The sequence below is a fragment of the Morone saxatilis genome, unplaced genomic scaffold, assembly GCF_004916995.1.
Source record: "Morone saxatilis isolate NCDOM2014 unplaced genomic scaffold, NCSU_SB_2.0 Contig19, whole genome shotgun sequence".
Classification (NCBI taxonomy): Eukaryota; Metazoa; Chordata; class Actinopteri; family Moronidae; genus Morone; species Morone saxatilis.
The window spans coordinates 9,319,999-9,338,306 of record NW_023339751.1 but is presented as its reverse complement, the minus strand read 5'-3'; the positions used below and the strand labels follow the sequence as shown (position 1 = coordinate 9,338,306).

At 38.5% G+C, this 18,308-nt stretch overlaps 3 protein-coding genes across 3 annotated transcripts in view; 2 read left to right on the top strand and 1 right to left on the bottom strand.

Annotated features, from left to right (window-relative positions):
• The first annotated feature begins 775 nt into the window (after window positions 1-775).
• On the top strand, window positions 776-11,969 carry agpat5 (1-acylglycerol-3-phosphate O-acyltransferase 5 (lysophosphatidic acid acyltransferase, epsilon)). Its single transcript, XM_035663306.1, has 8 exons — window positions 776-1,640; window positions 2,257-2,326; window positions 2,415-2,530; window positions 2,654-2,743; window positions 3,882-3,972; window positions 5,031-5,192; window positions 8,798-8,921; window positions 9,818-11,969. The coding sequence occupies exons 1-8, from the start codon at window positions 1,422-1,424 to the stop codon at window positions 10,041-10,043; spliced, it is 1,098 nt and encodes a 365-aa protein (XP_035519199.1). The 5' UTR covers window positions 776-1,421; the 3' UTR covers window positions 10,044-11,969.
• A 1,098-nt stretch (window positions 11,970-13,067) lies between these two features.
• Window positions 13,068-15,990, top strand: zgc:163080 (uncharacterized protein LOC799515 homolog). Its single transcript, XM_035663309.1, has 5 exons — window positions 13,068-13,169; window positions 14,915-14,997; window positions 15,117-15,218; window positions 15,310-15,397; window positions 15,493-15,990. Exons 2-5 carry the CDS (start codon window positions 14,922-14,924, stop codon window positions 15,533-15,535), a joined length of 309 nt encoding a protein of 102 aa, XP_035519202.1. The 5' UTR covers window positions 13,068-13,169; window positions 14,915-14,921; the 3' UTR covers window positions 15,536-15,990.
• A 148-nt stretch (window positions 15,991-16,138) lies between these two features.
• Window positions 16,139-18,308, bottom strand: part of gsta.1 (glutathione S-transferase, alpha tandem duplicate 1) — a 2,446-nt gene continuing 276 nt past the window's right edge. Inside the window, exons 2-7 of the mRNA XM_035663307.1 lie at window positions 18,147-18,269; window positions 18,008-18,059; window positions 17,648-17,780; window positions 17,417-17,552; window positions 17,188-17,313; window positions 16,139-16,502 (exon numbers count right to left, since the gene is read on the bottom strand). Of these exons, the coding sequence (XP_035519200.1) occupies window positions 16,365-16,502; window positions 17,188-17,313; window positions 17,417-17,552; window positions 17,648-17,780; window positions 18,008-18,059; window positions 18,147-18,233 (672 nt within the window). The 5' untranslated portion in view covers window positions 18,234-18,269 and the 3' untranslated portion in view covers window positions 16,139-16,364. The remainder of the gene's footprint in view (window positions 16,503-17,187; window positions 17,314-17,416; window positions 17,553-17,647; window positions 17,781-18,007; window positions 18,060-18,146; window positions 18,270-18,308) is intronic.

The window sequence follows — 18,308 nt, the reverse complement described above, 5'->3', positions numbered from 1 at the left end:
GAAGGAAGCAAATAAAACATTTAAACATTTAAAAAAGTTAAATAACTCAACGTCCACTCACTCTGGACCTTTTAATCTCATAATTTCATGATCCTCATCAATAGATGGAGTTAGTTTAGTTGTCTGCACAAACATCACACGTGTTCACAAGATGACAACTGAGGAATTTCGTCACAATTGAAGCAAATGTCATGAAACAAAAATGAGGTTAAAAACTCTGGAAAAAAATCTAGTAAGTGGACCTTTAGTGAAGATTCCCCCTCTCTTGTTTGACTACACAGTTAAAATATGTGAGTCGGATTGTTTTTCATTTATAATGATGTGAGCCAGTTCAATACTCTAATGGAGATATACATACTGTGTCCTTATAGAAATGTTTTGTGATGCTTTTGTGAGTAAATACTTTATAATACTAATTTTGATTGTGATCACAGGTTTTTTTATTATTATTATTATTAATTTCTGTTAAAGGTCACTTCAATTCAGTTTTATTGGCGAACAGTTAACAGAAGTGTACACACTGCAAACGCCCTCTGGACCTACACATATATCACTTGTGTGAGGTAATTTCAGGTTTTATTAAAACTGAATCATGTGAGATTAGATTAGATTAGAACAATACATAAAAAAGATTAATATATATATATAATGTATGTATAATGTTAAATGCTCTGAGGAATAAAAGGTGTTAATGGTCCTTTAACCTCGGACGCTGCGCGCTCTCCCATTGGCCGCCCTCCCAACCGCGTCACTCGACCAATCAGCTGCGTCGATGTTGCGCTGTGTCTTTACGTCGGGAGGCGTGTGTGACATTTGCTGCAGGGAGCTAACGTTAGTTTGTGAACAGATATCCGGACAAACATGAAGAACTAGAGGGGAAGGGGAGCGGGGAAACGCTGTGCCTGTTTACCACCGAGCGGACGTTCGTGTTGCACTTTTGTTATCGAGTTTATGTCCGCTGTAGCTTTTGGTTAAAACTTCCTCTCCGGCTAAAACACGTTAAATAGTAAGCTAACGCTGTCTCCTAACTTGTGCGGTAAATGTACGGAGTTCGGGTCCTGCTTTGCTGTTGTAGGAGGTTAACATGATCAGATAAAACTGTAGTTTAATGAGTTTGTCTTTGTGTTGCAGTATGGGTGGACGTTAAGCCCACTGCGGGTTTGCACACAAGGTTAAAATTAGCTCCAGCCGGTTAGCTCCTCATTCCCCTTTCTTGCTGCAGCTTCCTCTCACTTTTTCTTATGCTGACTTGTCAGGCCAGGTGTGCTGAAAGTAGGCCAGGTGTGGTGTGCGATAGATAGGGTGCACTGTCTGGAACTTAGTAACAGTGTGTAGTGCTAAGTCCTACCGTCCGCTTCAGGGATTTTTTTTGTATTTTGTTGTTACTTTAGTGGAGCCAGAGGTTTTGGGGGATCATCATCATGCTGCTCTCCTTGGTTGTGCACACATACTCGCTGCGGTACTGGTTCCCAGCCACCATCATGCTGGGGACAGCACCAGCTTACCTGCTGTCGTGGGGGGTTTGGCGCTTACTTTCAACTGTGTTACCAGCCAGGTTGTATCACAGGTTGGACGACCGGTTGTACTGCATCTACCAGAGTATGGTCCTGTTCTTCTTTGAAAACTACACAGGAGTTGAGGTGAGTGGTCCTCCACATGCTGCAGCAAATCAGATGTTTAAAGACTGAGCTAAAATCGTGTAGGGCTTTGAACTTGCAGGCTTTTGAAGTTGCATTTGTTATTGCATGAACACAACATGCAGATCAGTGCATTTTTGCAGGTTTCTGTGTTTGTTTGAAACTCTGAAAATGCCCAAATGTAAAGTGGAGCCAGACCCGGATGCTGACAAACAGGTTTTTGATGCACAGCAAGAACGTCTGCATTCTGTTGCCCCTTTTGCCGCCACTCCTCGCACAGTTGGTGTTTTGTAGTTAGGGCGTGCAGGAAGTGGTGATTGTGCTGTAGCTGGTAAACCTGATGTGCTTTGTGTAATAAAGTGCCTCCGCTGTCCCACCGACTGGAGGCCACATGAGGAGATTGGAAGGGACTTTTTTTAATAAATCCTCTTGGGGTTTATTGAAAAGCTATGGTGGTTTTAGTTTTTATAAAAATGGACAAAATCAGTCTGTAGTGGAACCAAATCCCTGATGCAGTGTCTAACAAAACAAAATAAATCTTTTATCTCAATGTAGATTAGTTTGGCCAACTCACAGGACAACTACCATCTGTAATATGTTCAACCTGCTTTCATTGTAGATTGTTATATACGGAGATATACCAAAGAACAAAGAGAATGTGATCTACCTGTCAAATCACCAATGCACAGGTAACACACTTCATACCCTGCTTTAAAATCGTATTCTAGCGCGAAGCACAAGTTGAAGTGACTGTCTAATCTCTGGGTCTCCTTGTAGCTGACTGGATCATTGCTGACATGCTCGCCATCAGACAGAGCGCTCTCGGTCACGTCAGATACGTCCTTAAAGATGGACTCAAGTGGCTCCCGCTCTACGGATGGTATTTCTCTCAGGTAATGCAACTGTGTGAGTATTTGAATGTCATTTTTGTAAAATTATACATGTAAAGATGTACGCTGAACTCGAAGCGCTCGGCTAGCGCTGCTGTTCCCATCGAATTATCTTCCTCTTTTTAGCACGGAGGAGCCTACGTGAAAAGGAGTGCTAAGTTCAATGAGAGGGCGATGAAGAAGAAGCTCCTCACTCAGACTCAATGTGGAGCACCAGTAAGTACGCTTTGTAAATTAGCCTCTTAACTACAGGTATATTTACTCTGTAAGGTCTGCTGGGCCTTGTTTTTCACATTTTTCTGATCATTACAAGCTCGATTCCAAACTTTCACCACTTAAATTCTCTGCAGAGCTTTCTGGAATAATCTTCCAAAATTCTGTCGTCCAAAAATTCCTTCTTACCCTACTTGTAATTAGGATGTTGACATGAATAGTTTCTCAGAGTTTGTATTAACAGAACATCCGATGACGCCAGCACCAGTCAAATGAAATGGATAATCAGACATTGGATGCAGGAAGGTTCAATTGCAGTGTGTTATTGTGTTGAAAGGGCTTGTTTTTAATCACTTTTTTTGGATTTAGCTGTAGGGGATTAGTGTGTGTTTTGTGTGTGTGTGTGTGTCTGTGTGTGTTTGACAGAAGTCCTTGTGACACGGAGGGTACACTATGAAAGCTCTGTTGTGAAGTCCCGTGATGAAAGTAAACATTATCAGTTGTCACAGTGACGATAAATTCAGGCCGAGGTCGGAAATACATTTTCACCTTTGGCTCCAGCTTGACTGAACTTGATCTTATCACCTCTAAAACAAATTGTTAGTAAAACTCACTCGCCTATTAATTCCAGTAATTTGCAAATAAATTAACTGCAGCTGAAATATTTCATTTCAAGAAGATCTTTTATTTATTTATTTTTGTTAAAAAAGATTTTACAACCTCAATATTTTGGCAAAAAATTATCAACTGGGTAATTCTTATATACATTAATTCTGTACTTCAGTATTAAAGTAGCACAAGTACTGAAGGGTGCAACTTCCTGGTAATTGTTGATCTGAAATGAAACACAGTGGTGTCACAGTGAGATGGGTGAAAGAGGAACGGATACAAATGTGAGACCTCAGGAAGAGCAGGTTGAGTCCACATCGCAGAGCACTCAGTTTTCAGTTCAGTTGTAATCCAAACTGATTTAAAAGAACGAGGTTGATGAAAACTTTTCTTTTGAGCATTATAAGTTCAGCACAGTGTTACGTTTCCCTGTTTCTTGTCCAACAAATCCTTTTAAATGTTAGAAATTCCAGTTTGACCAAAGATTCAACACTGAAGACTTTCATTCCACATGTTTTTTTTCTCCCCACAGATGTACCTTGTCATCTTCCCAGAAGGAACTCGGTATAACCCAGAGCTCAAGAATGTTATCGCTGACAGTCAGGCTTTTGCTTCGAAAGAAGGTACTAGCATGATGGCAGCCATTTGCTGCTGTACTGCTGCATACTAATTCAGCACAGCCCACTCAATCTGTAAAACAGCTGACTAAGTTGTGTTATGTGACCTGTGCAAGCTGCTGTTTGACCAATGAGCATCACATGCACTTGAAATGGTTCATTATTTGTATCATGTATTGGAAAGTTCAGAACTGTATAACAAAGCATGAAAAACTCAATATACTTTTTTTTTTTAACAGTGTTTTGGACAATTTTACCCTAAGTACTCATTGAAGCTGGCTTTATAAACATAAAAAAATGCTCTATTAATTTTAATCATCATTGGATTACTGGTGTGGTGCCAGGAATTGGTCAGCTTCCACCAAAACATCTTATTAAATATTCCAGCTGGTGTTAGCTCAAAGTTTTGACGAAAAAATGGACTCGCTGCTGGTCGATAAAAGAGAATTTATTGCACACTCGCAGTGCTAAAAAGAATCTGTTTGAAGTAGGACGTCTCTTCTGGTTATTTTGGTAGCATAAGAAAGTGAAATTAACATATCCTGTGTGGTGACTATATCTAACTGCAGTGTACATTTGAAGATTCACAGCTAAATAAATGTGTTGCATCAACATGATTATAATGATGGCTATAGTGCAGTGTGGCGTTAAGGTCGGCTCGCCAACTGCGTCCATTCTGCAGAGATTAAGCCTATCTGTGGACCACAGCTCTGAATATCACCTTCCCCCATTAATCCAAATAAATCGCTCTGGAGAGCCAACATGTGCACATGACATTATCTGCTATTAGTGAGGTATTAGAGAGCAGAGGATGGTGCCTCATCGACAACAGACTGCACAGTAACTGACCCAAACACAAGCATTTACATAGAATTACTGTGTTTAAATTACATAGTTTTAAGTTTGTTATTCATCTCTTTATAAGAGCCACTAGGATGCTCTGGTATTAATTTTTTATACACTGGCTAGCAGTGCTTTTATTGTGTAAGCTGCATGCTTTATATTTACACTGTTAATAACCGTAATTTATTAAATGAAGAACCTTTGTTATGTGCTTTTCGTAGGACTAGCTGTTCTGAGGCACACACTTACACCCAGAATGAAGGCCTCTCACATAGCCATCGAGAGCATGAAGGGCCACCTGAACGCTGTGTATGACATCACCGTGGCCTACGAGGGAACGCTGGACGTCTCCGGTCAGAGAAAACCTGCGCCATCAATGCCAGGTAAGCAGGCAGGAGTTTGTCTCAGACCTGTGGGAGAATCTCAGTTAAGACTGAGACAGTTGACTTTCAGTGGCTTCTTTTATTTAACCTGGTCTCACAATACTGGATAAAAGTATACACACACTGGAAACATGCAGCTGGAATATATTTGGAAAGCCCACTTGCAGGGGAGATAAAAATGCGTTCAAGAATGCTAAGTTGGAGAAATTACAGCCCACAGGGTGGAAGAAGAGTTGAAGCAACAGACAGTGAAGTGGTAAAAGAAACATGCTATCTTCTCAGTTGCTGCTTGAGACCCCATTTACACCTGGCATTAAAACGTGATCTGTGTCTGGATCTCCGACGTGGGTTAGGCAACATGCATGTTAATGCAAGGTGTAAATGAACACATTGTGATCACATTGTTAAAGTGTAACTACACCTTTCAGTTCTGCTTGCTCCCTCACTCTCAGGAAATCAAACAAAATGCATCAGAGCCCTGCAAAGAACAGTGATTTTAGGGGGCGTGGCCTCGACACAGACTGACCACAGCAGTGTAGCACAAACAGCGAGCTGTTAACCAGAGCTGATGAGCAGCTGCTGTGAGAGTCTGCTGGAGATTTTACCCTCACTTGAAGCACTTTGACAGTTGTTGGTAAAAGTTTCTGTGTGGTACTTTTGTTGTAGGTTGTTGGGGGCGACTGTCAGAGTGTGGGCCTATTAATATATATAGTATACACATTGACAACACTCCTTACAACTCACAATAACATAATGACAAGTGCATGTAAACACAGGTAATTAAATCATAGAGATAAAAATAGCATTTGTTAATGTCACATATGAATGCAGTTACAGGCTGCCAGCTTTACAGCTCTATTTTCTGTTAATCATTGTATCCATAGACGCACAGGCCATTGTATTATCAACCCCTGCAACCTTGTGTCCGCCCCCTCAGTAATTAATCACATAGCAAACATTACCTATTAACAGCCGTGTCTTCCTGTAAACAGCATGACTCCTCGTGTTTTGGAGTTTTTGATTATTCTGTGTTCCCAGTTGTTCTACAAGCACCGTTTGAATGCTAACAAAAAACATCCCGTTTCGGTCAGGAATAAACATTGATATGTTTCTAGCAAACAGAACAGAGAATAGACAGGCATTCTTCTCATCACGCACTTCCTGGTCTCATGTGGTGAAGGTGACTTTAGTAATTTTACAGGGAAGTGGAAGTGACGCTAAGCTGATTCTTTTTGTTATTGACAGTTTGAATCATTTTGATAATAATAATATTATTAGACCCTGAAGTATAAATAAATGTGACTTGTATTTAATAACTCAAATCATAATTTATGTTAGTTGGCAACGAAAAGAGACTTAATATTAGGTTTGGAAAGAGAGGTAAGAAATAGAAGCCTCCTTCCTTAATTATTGGGCATGTTAACAATCAGTTCATATTTAAAAGTGCACTTTCTTTCACAATAAAAGCATTTTAACACTGCTGGTGTGGCCTAGAATCGCTTCAAAATCCAAGTTAACAAGGTATTTCAACAATTCCACTTAAAAACATAATTTATATTCTAAAAACAAAATAATGCTTTCATTACTCTCTTTGAACAAAGAGAGTTCAAAATATTAAATGTAATTTCCTGAAAGTTTACACCGCACATACCTTGTCTTCTAGGTTGTCCATTCATATATTTTTGATCTATTAAATTATTTACGGTGATTGACCAATAATTGATCAATCATCCGTCACTTAGTCTACTCAAACATGCTGTTCCTGTGGCTGAGGGAGGTTTAATCAGCTCTTTGTAATTATTGGTCATGGAGGTCTGTCCTTCTTAGAGCTGATTCTTGTGAATAAAGGTCTGCAGCTTAGCTTTACAGGACTTGTGCTTGTACAAATATTTCCTCCTATTATGTGCCATTCTCTAGCAATGTTAATTTAATCATCTACTTCAGACCACATACCAGGTAGTACTAGTATAATTAAATTGCCCTGTGTGAATTCCCTTTACCGAGTTCAGTATTTCATAACAGATTTTAATTGTAAATGTGTTTTTGTCTGTGTACGAACGTGTGTAAAAGAAACAACAGATATTGCTTCTACTTAACATGTTTATTCAAATCTGAATAGCACTGTGTGGCACTTTAGTGCCTTGTGGGTGGCCTGTCTCGTGTATCCGCATTTACTGCTGTTGTTACATCAGTACTTAATCAATCCATTAAGTAAGCTCAGTTTTTAAACTCAGCCAGCAGTTGCAAATGGGGAATTGTTCTTTCATTATCCGTGTGTATTTTATGAAAGTAATCATGTTAAACATTAAATTTTGTTTAAGAAAAAAGAGACTGGAAGAAACACTTTGGCTAATAAATAAATGGCTTTTTGAATTTTAGTTTGGTTAATATTTGGTAGCTTGGCGATATTTGTATTAAGTAAATTAAAAACTTAGATTAAATTAATTCTTAGGATAACAAATTATCATCAATTTGTACCTTTTTTAATATCAATAAATGAGGTTTCTGCACCTCTCTAGTAGCTGTTTGTTCTCCGCTTTGCTTGCAGACGACTCAAGATATTAAAGATTCCTTCTCTCAGATTTTCAGCTTTAGTGGAGTTTATTAAAGGGATTTAGATCAGGAGGCATTGTTTGTCGCTACAGAACTAAGACTTGGTTTCCTTCATCAACACACATGACCTGCAGTAGAAGCCCGGCTTTCTATTAGTAGGTTGATTTATGGAAACACTTGTTCGGTGTCTCAGCAACAGCCCCGAAACCTGAAAACAACACTTAACCTCCTCCATGAATGAGGAAGGAAGGTATTCTTTTCTCCCAATGATTTTGGCCTTTTCATGTGAGTTCTTGCACAAATAAATCATATGTTTGTGTGTCTGTGGCCACACTTACGGTCAGTGTTTATTAAACCGGCACATTATTGTGTCTGAAGGTCAGTTTAAATCTGCACAGCAGCCGATCAAGGCGCTCTCTCCACCAGAGGAGCAATCGACTTCGATCAAGTTTCCTCTTTTGGCTGCAGAGCCAAGTTTCCTGATAATATTGCATGTTGTGGAAACAGGAACTTGAAGGTCTCTAGGGATACACATGTAGCCTTGAGCGTTCACACTTGGTTACATTTTTATGTCTGACCTTCTCAGACGCTTTGGTTTTCTTTCTTTGCTTAGTGCTCTGGCAGTTTAAAGTGATGTGAGAATGAAAACATTTATTTTAGGAACATTTGTTGAGTGATAAAGCTGATTATAACTCATTTTAACTCATTATACAGGTAAAGAATATTCAATTAAATTTCTGATTTCAGATATTAAATTGGACTTGACTAAGTGTTTTTTGATTTAGACCAATTTAGATTTTACCTGATATCATTATCAGATCTGCTTTTTAGTCTGAGTCCGTCCCAGACTGAGAATCGTATTACCAGTTTGACCAGCAAGCTGTCGTACGCTACCAGTCTTACCAGAATTGGCACTTGGCGTCCCAGCGCCACAGCAGCTCTACTCTATCATTGTCACCTCGTGTTGATTTTAAGTGCTTACTCTACGTGCCGTTTTGCTGAAAGGATTTTCCTGTTTTTGTTTAGTCTCTTTATTTTTTTGTGTTTGACAGAATTCCTGTGCAAAGAATGTCCCCGAGTCCACATACACTTCGACCGTGTGGACATAAAGGAAATTCCTTTAGAGCCAGTGTTTTTCCGCAGGTGGCTGCACGAGCGGTTCGAAATCAAGGACCGGTAAGTGTGTGTGTGGGTGGAACAATTAATCATGTCGAAATTGCATGTTATCCAATCAATATGTAAAGGGCAAATTATTTTTAATGTTTCGCTTTCCCCCTGACACAGGTTTTATGTACAAGATATGCATCTTGGCTTCTGAATGTATTATTAATAATACAAAATTTGAATGGGTGCAGCTCCCTTGAGTATAGACCAGTGGTACCTTTCTGTCTAAAAACAAAAATAAAATATACAAGTCATGTTTTAGAGAGTATTTCAATTTTTATCAAATATTGTTAATATAAAATATTGTCAATAAAAGTTAAACTAATTAGAGCTGAAATCATTGCCGGATCTATGAATCTAAATGAAACTAATTAGATAGATAATAGATGAATCATTTGTCATTTTTTTAAAGTAAAAATGCCAAAGTTTTCCCTGGTTGCTGCTTTTTTTTGTCTTCTGTACCAGTAAACAGAATATTTTTGGGTTTGGGGCTGTTGGTCAGACAAAACAACACTATTTTCTGGCATTTTATAAACAGTTCAAACATCAACATCAGCTAATCAGATAATTAAAGTAATCATTTGTTGCAGCTCTAAAATCAGTTTACATGACAGAAAAAGTCCAAAACCACTGCTATAGACTGTGAATTTATAGTTAAGTGTTTTAAGATGTCAGCTGTCTTAAATATATTGAGTTAGAAAACCCAATATTGACCAACAGCAGCCAAGCCACAAAAAGCCACAGAGTGATTTGGGTGCAGTTTTTGTGCTGTGACTGCTGTAGAAATCCTGATTTGATCTTTCGTCAGACAGATTTTTTGTTTCTGTTACACTTTGCAGTTTTCTTTTGTAGTCTTGTGCATTTCTAGACGGGCTGAATTCCTAAGAGAGTTATCTGTCTTTTCAAAGGTTGCTGACGGATTTCTACGAGTCAGAGGATGCAGACAAAATACGCAAGTTCCCCGGGGAAGGCAAACCTTCCCTTCTGAACCTCTCTAAAACCCTCCCATCAGTGGTTATCTTGGGGGGACTGACACTGCCGTTACTTCTGACGGAGAACGGCAGGAAACTGTACGTGAGAACCTGGGTGTATGGGACACTGCTGGGCTGGCTGTGGGTGAACGTTTTTCCTTAACAAACAGGGGCTTAGGCTGCCACGATGAGACGCACAAAAGACATGGAGGGACGTTGCCGTTTTTCCTGTATCCGATCAACACAAGGTGTGTTTCCAGATGCAGAGCAGCGTCTGATAAGAGGCTCAGAGTTTTATCCCACATGTCTGGCTCACTGTTGACCTTGAGCTGAAAGCTGAACGGAGATGCGGAGAAATGTTAAGCTTTTTGTGCTACTTGTTCCCCTCGCGTTATTTGGATTTGCAGCCTGAAATGATGAGAAATCATGAGTGGATTTGTTTAGAAGTATTAGATTTCTCAAAAAATCCCCCTTGATCTCTACTATGAAATAAAAATGGATATATACTTCTCTTAAAATATAACCCCCCCCCCCATCATCAGATTTAGCTAAATTAGTATTCTTGCATGCTCACTTTCCCATCAAACATTGGCCAGTTTTAAAGCTCCTGAATTACATTTATTATTCAGAAGTCTCAAAAACACGTTTAATGATTGTGATCAGCTACTGTATGTAACTGACGCAGTAACAGCGATGATGGATCATTAATAAGTGCACTGACTCATTGACATTGGTTGTAATGTCAGTGTTATTTATGCCAAGTCCCCTGTCAGGAGGAATATGCACTTTTTGCTCATTTGAAGTGATGTTTTTTTTACATTAGTAGAACAAAATAAATAGCATGCAGTCCTCTATTGGGTCGCATCAACATATAACACCAGCTGCATTGTTTACCATAAACGCATACTGACATTACTTTGTTCTATACCGAAAATGAATGTAGCCATAGAAACATAATTTATGCATATATGAATGAGTAAATGTCTTTTTTTTATTATTTCCAACACCCAAGATTTTGATTTGTACTAATATTAACATCCTTTAAAAATGCAATATGTTGTACATTTAAGAGCAAAGTCCTCGTCATTGATGCCACAGCGAGCTCATATATAGAGGAATGCATGTTAAAAAGGAAAATGTTCTATCAATGTAAAATATGGCTTTAATGTTAATGTCAATCTTTTGCCAAAACCTGGTGTATTGTCCATGATGTTCTACAAGTGTTTTTTGTTGAGCAATACTTGTTTTAATGCCAGCCCAGATGACAACAAATCAACATAATGTCTTTCTTTCTTTTTTTTGGCCTAAATATGTTATAATTTGATTTTCTTTTTATAATTGTTCCATAACTTTTATATAAATTTGTTACTCTGGATACTATGTTACAGCTCACACGAAAGTATCTGCCTAGCAAAAAGCTGACAAAGCCATGTTAACAGTATATCACAGATTCCTGTGCTCTCAAAGCCATTTGTATTATAACTATCACTGTATTGTGAAATGCACTGTATGTCCATCGTTGTTGTTTACTGTAATGAAACCATTGCATTTTCCACGAGTCACTTTACATATTTGCTGTCTTGTCTTCCTCTAAAGTTAGTCTTTATATGTTTTCCTCATGTTGATGGTACAGTAAATCTCATGGTTTTTACATGTCGCTCCAATACCTCACTTGAATAATCCTTCCTTCTTCTTAAATGACCCTTGTCAGCCATTTTATAGTCATTTTTATCCTGACAAGATCAGACTGTAACTCATCAGGAAACTCTATGTAGACAGTATTTAAATGCCAACGGATTTTGGAAATGTGTGCCTTCTCTTTGGAGGAGCTGGTCCTCAGCCCTCTCACAGAGGGCCACAGTGGCTCTTTTCCACCAGGTGACTGCATGGAGGCACTCTGCTGGAGCTACTGCTCTCTGCAGCATGTGGTCACATTGTCTACAGTTCATAGTGGCTTATTTTGCTCTAAGAATGCATTGATTTACACTTTTTGAGAACTATTATTGAATGATGAAACCTTTAACGTGTGTAAGTTCTGGAAATGGGGGGTCAGAGTGAAATAAAGGGGTTTTCTTTTAGGGAGAGTCAAGTTTTCTCTCTGTTGTCTTCTTGTCCTGAACATATCATTATTGAAAGATGGATGATCACTAAGCATTTACTGATCTGGGAAAAAAACAAGGTGACTTAGTTAAACATGTATCCTTAAGATGCTGTTTTTGTCTGTTACGGATGAAAAAATGATGCCTTATGCATGATTTTATATTTGTATTTAATTTATGCTGAACAGCTTTTCATGTTTGGAAACTTAAGTCACACAAGGTCAAAGGGTTTAAACTGCCAGATTGACAGATCATGGCCAGATTAAATTTTGCTCTTGGGTCCATATCAACCACCCACCTCCACACCACACTTACTGCGCTGTGTGCAGCTTTAATGTAAGCAGAGGAGCACAAAGACCAACCAGTGCTGTTATATTTAAATATTGCTACCTGACTGCAGTTTTAGATGTGTAAATGTTTTAAGATATTTAGTGGTACAGAAGATTATTGATGCATACACCTGCAATATCTTATGTCTCCCACCAATATATATAATATATAACAATATATAAATATATGTATTGTACTTAAATGTTGCAAACTGTGAAGTGGGTCTGATGGTTACTAAAGATGGAATTATATGAAGTTGTAGTTTGACACAAAACAGTTTTGGCTTCTGGGTTTCTCAGTGGGATATTTACTTCTACCACATTGTAGAATTATTTGTTTGAGAGTTGTTAGACTTAATATTAAAAAAATCAACTCAAAAATAACTTTCTGAGATAAGTACAAAAACAATACTCTCCCAGATAAACAAGACAACCTTTTTCAACACTATGTTTATTGGCTTTTTGTTTATTTTTAATTAACAAAACAGACATTCATAAATATTCAGAACAACCCTCATAAATAAGACAATTTGAATTCAAACATTTAGTGACAACAAATGAGGAATGAAGAAATTATGTATGAATACAATGCAAGGACCGTTAGATACAATTTAATGTGATTTAAAAATAATAATTGTGAACAAAAATCCATTTACCGGTATTTATTATTCCTTTAATGTTCTGAATTACTACTTTCCCACTTTATCAAAAGTCAGCGAACCGCGCATAAGATGATGGCGCATGCGTACTGGGGTTTGTGGGCAGGAAGCGCTGTCACACACTGAAGGAAACGTTTCTAAGTGCTGCTGCTTGTTTGGACGTTTGACAGTAAAAATAACGACATATATCTCTGGACTCAAGGTATGTAATGCGGCAAGGCGAACACAAAGAACAGTATCATAATAATAATGATAATATAACAATGCGTTGCTTCTCATTAAGTGAATGATTAGCGTGAATATGCCTGTAGGTGTGTTTGAACGCGTCTTGTTGTTGATTTAGTCTTTGAAGGTCTCACAGCGACACCTACAGGTCTGTCAGAGTGCTTGCTGGTTTATTACTGAAAGGTTGAGGGAGAGGTCAACTTGTTGGTGTTAAAACATAATTAGTTTATTTCCCCTAGTTAGGCTGGTTGAAACGATAACAGACATTATAATGTGGTTTTAAATGTTAGTTGAAAGGGGACAATATATGGTTTTAATGATAAAAGGCTACTGTATGCTTACTTGTTTTACTTTTGGTTTTATCTCAGGGGTACTTACTTTTTTTGCCTTTAGAATTGAATAATGTTACCAGTATGTTTGGGGTCTTTATCCTAGTAATGATTCAATATTGGAAATTAAGAGTACAGGACATGTTGCAGCAATTGTTTTCCTGATACGATTAATTACACAGATTTGGTGCAACATTTGACCATGTTTGATCATCGAAAAATGATAAAAAATGGTCGAAGAGCCCTTCAAAATACCACGTTAAGACTCCAAGACCTCGAGGATCACCAATGTTTTTACATTTGGAGATTTCTGTAACAATTACATTTTTTGTGAGTGGATGGGGAGCATTTCTGTTGCTCAGAAACCCTTTTATTGTCATTATACCTTAGAGAGCCAAACATCCTCTGTCTGCCAGAGGTGTTTATTGTGTGGCTGTAAGATTTCTTGAGGTTAGAGGTCACAGGAGGTAATTTTACACAGTAAAACCCCAGAAAGAAATATTACACAAGGTGAAAATAATAATTTATTTTCCAAAATTACTTTTGGTCCTCATGGTCCCACAACTGTTTTCTTTCAGCCGTTTTAGACTTAATAACAGTTCAGAAAAATAAAGTTATTTTGTTTTCATTTACTTAATAAATATATTTTCATAACTTAATTTCAGTAACTCATCACGTCATTGGAACTGCAGTGCAAATGTGAACCTGTTTCTGATATATGACAATGGACATTTACATACACACACTTTGTACATCATTATGGGGACATCGTATATTTGAAGTAAAAAAGTAAACATCTATAAAGAGAAGATCAAACACACTATTTACATATAAACTAAAGCCACATCCTAATCCAGAGAGAACAAGAGAACAAGAACAGGCCTCACCTACTGACAGTCTGCTAATGGCACGAGAGGAGAGGGAGAGACCCCAGTGCTGTTGACAGAAGAGCCGTGGACTTGGGGATATATTACAATATAGTTTGAATATATTTCTGGCTTTTTCCACGATGATGGTCTGAATAAATCCCTAAATTTGTCACTGAGGGTCTGAGAAGTTGCTAAATCTAGCAACAAAGTCGACGCTGCTCTTTCTATGAGAGCATGTGTGTGACGTAGCATAGAGCTTATATAACACATAGAGCACCTAACAATCAAAATGATACAGTATATTTTCCATTACTCATAATTGTAATAATTAATTACAGTGTGTCTCAGGTGTTATTTTTATTGTCCCTGGGTGCTGGTCAAACTTCGACCTAACTTTTTAGCCCCCTTTTCTACAAGCTAGCCTAACACGGCTGTGGATGTCGGCGTTCGTGTTCAGGGGAAGATCTTACAGTCTGAGTACAACATACTGAACGTCCCTGACAACCTTTACTCTCTGTTTACAGCTCTGTGATGGCCGTGGACTGGATTGGATTCGGCTATGCTGCAGCCATCGCTTTGGGAGGATTCATGGGATACAAGAGAAAAGGTCACACTTGAAGTATTTATTTTGGCAGAGAGCTCAACCAGAGAGAATTCTCTAGCACATTTTTAAGTGGTTGAGTAAAGTATTCCTGATTATCATCATGTGTCTGTGTTTCATTGTAGGCAGTGTGATGTCCCTCATGGCTGGTTTAGTTTTTGGTGGATTATCTGCTTATGGTGCATACAACATCTCCCATGACTCAAAGGATATCAAGGTCTCATTGCGTGAGTACGGCTAAGCCCATTCTTAATATGCTGATTTTCAGAGAATCAGTTAAAACATCCAGCCAGTATCGTGGTGTTTTCTTTCTTCCAGTGGCCTGTGGAGTCCTCTCATTCGTGATGGGAATGAGATACAAGAAATCTGGAAAATTAATGCCTGCTGGCATTATGTCCGGACTAAGGTCAGAGTCAAACTTGCTTCAACATGCAGAAAAAGTTCATTGAGCAAATTATGAACTCATCATTTTCTTCTTTATTTGCTTCCCCTTTCTCACAGTTTATTGATGGTGTTTCGGCTGTTGCTTCTCATCATGGTGTGACTGGGGGAACAATACGGACCACACAGAGGGCTCTCTGTCTCTTGATGAACAACCCTTGTTTTAAAGGAAACACCATTCCCAGTTAGCATACTAAATCCTCTGTTTTGTATCTATATCTTTCATGTGACCAGAAACCTTGCAAAAGCTACCAGTGGGTGTTTAACAGATTTAAGATTAACTACTAATCTTATTGCAGTAAATCTGTTCAGATGATTCTATGTAAATCAAATAGTTTTTGCTTATTTTTTTGTATATGTGCATGAACATAAATCTCAGTTTACTTACTCAGTGTTGGCAGAACAAAAGATGTACAGTATGTGAGCTTTGTGGTGCTCCTGTTTTACTGTACACACTACAACATCAGTTTTGCAAGCTGCTGAACAATCAACTTTAGAAAGTTGGAATATTCCTGTATTGCCTGAAAAAAGGGAACAAGATTAAAAGATAAAAATGTGTATTCTTACTGCTCACGTGCTGTTTCTTGAAAGATTTTTTTTGTAATAATTAAAAAACTAAACAAATAAGTTAAGATTTTCAAAATAATGTTCCTCTCTTTATGTACGAGGTTTTGGTGATAGAAGACGGAATAAAAACATCAGTTGCTCGAATGATCCTCAAAAATAAAAACTTTATTTAGTAAAACTTTCACATTAAAGATCACTCAGCTAATGTTACGTAATGACTCCTTTCATGCTAAATGTTATTTTGTTTTAGATAGTGCAGTATTCATCTTAACATAAACCGGCAGATGTAATCGATCCACATGGCGTACAGGCTAGGCTTGCATAATGAATCGCTCATACTGCCGATGTGAGGAATGCACCAGAGTTTATGGAAATGGGATTTTGATTTTGAACACCTCCATGATGGTCTTTGTGTAGGTTTCATCAGGCTGGGACTTCCTCTTGCTGCCGGGCTGCAGGAATCTGCTGATGGCGGGAATCCGGGTCATCCTGCCCTGGAAAGACTGGAGGGAAACAGAGTATTCAGTATATGGGTGTCTATCACTATACGTCCTTTTGTTGACCCAGAAATAATCGTGATAAACTGTATTATTACCATTTTAAGACCATTTTATGCCACTGATATGAGCGTAATACAGTCCCTCCAGGAAGAGCAATTCATGCAAATTTGACCAAACCATGTGAACACTGAATGACCTTTTCTTTAATCACCACAACTTCTCCATAAATCGGTGGAACTTCCTGCGCAAAATGCTGAGCTGTGTGTATCCAAAAATCACATCCTTGTTTCTAATATTAAGATTTCGCATTTACTCTGTCCAAACGGAATGGAATCCACTTTCTTACGCAATTTTATTGGGGGAAAAAATGCCTAAGAAATATTTTTATTGTGAAATCAGGCATTTTAGGCTGCAGGATTCCCCCCCAAAAAGCCCACGAAATCCTGGAAATCCATGAACATTTTAAAATATGCTGCATAAACAATACATAAATAAGACCACACAACCAAAAGAAGGAGTAGGGGTATGCTAAAGAGTCATTTAATCCTTTAAATCCTGCTGTTTAGTTAGTCTGGCATCATGTTGGCGACATTCTTAACATAGGTCAAGGTCACATCCGTGTAGGATTACTCGCCAACGTAAGTATTGTGTACTTACACTGATGTGAGCGTCTTTTTACACATTTTACCTTCACGTTGGGGAAGTCGGCGAGGATTCCTGGGAATTTCTCCTCCAACATCAGGGTGCACTCGAGCAGCTGCACATCTGCACAGCTCAGTTTACCTCCCACCAGGTATATGGGCCCAGACAGCGCCTGAGAGGTCAAAGATCACAAATAAACCATCAACAGATCACAACTTTAAAGGGTTTTATATATATATATATATATAATACAGTAAAGACATGAGGAGTGGTACCTTTTCAAACACAGGGAGGTAGCGCTCTTTTGCTTTACTCTGAATGTTGTCCAGTTTTGGTTTAGGATCTGCGCTGAAAGGCAATATCATGATCATTTCCATGAGATCTATCACTCCCTCCGAGTACATGTTGATCCTGAGGGGGAGAAAAGACACACACATTCATCCACCGCCTACACGTTACATAACAGCCTGCTCCCATTGTTGCACTGTTAAAGAAAAGCACCATACATGACGCGGTCTTTGAGGTCTTTCCCATGGAGATTGTACTTCTCTGCGATGTAGTGCAGGATCGCCTTTGTCTGAACAAGCTTCATGCCATCAATTTCCACCATGGGAACTTGTTGGAACATGAGATCTCCATCTGCAGATAACAGGAGTAGTAATTCAGGTTGGCTCTCCCAGTTGGTAATGATTTACCCTGGGTGACCATAACTATGACTACAGGTCAAAATACCTCTGGGCCCTTCACCTATAAACTGCTGTGTCATCATAAAGGTTGCAGCTGATATACAAACAAATAAAAAAAATACAAACATGTGACTTGGAAACAGGCCAGAGACAACGATTTTTAGCTTTTTTTTAACTCACCACTCAGGAGTTTTTCATACTGCTCACGAGTTGACAGATACACCTCGTCAAACTGGAATTATAGAGCAGATTTAGGGCACATTCAGGAGGTTTTAGGTTCTTTAAAGACTTTAAAAACACCACCCCACCATGCACTTACCTCAACTTCTGCAACTGTCAGCAGCCAGCGGATTGACTCCATTTTCCCTCTCCCATTGAAGTAGTGCAGCACAACTTTTCCAGCCATGTTTTTAAAGTATTGTGAGACTTTGAATCTCTGAAACTACAAAAAAAAGCAGAGTGAATATTACTGACTGTAAAT

Excerpts from the sequence above, each read along its gene's own strand:
- agpat5 (XM_035663306.1), top strand. The coding sequence starts at position 1,422 with ATGCTGCTCTCCTTGGTTGTGCACACATACTCGCTGCGGTACTGGTTC. Across the intron at positions 2,744-3,881 it reads AGACTCAATGTGGAGCACCA|ATGTACCTTGTCATCTTCCC; the intron begins GTAAGTACGCTT and ends TTCTCCCCACAG. Across the intron at positions 5,193-8,797 it reads ACCTGCGCCATCAATGCCAG|AATTCCTGTGCAAAGAATGT; the intron begins GTAAGCAGGCAG and ends TGTGTTTGACAG.
- zgc:163080 (XM_035663309.1), top strand. The coding sequence starts at position 14,922 with ATGGCCGTGGACTGGATTGGATTCGGCTATGCTGCAGCCATCGCTTTG. Across the intron at positions 14,998-15,116 it reads CATGGGATACAAGAGAAAAG|GCAGTGTGATGTCCCTCATG; the intron begins GTCACACTTGAA and ends GTTTCATTGTAG. Across the intron at positions 15,398-15,492 it reads GGCATTATGTCCGGACTAAG|TTTATTGATGGTGTTTCGGC; the intron begins GTCAGAGTCAAA and ends CCTTTCTCACAG.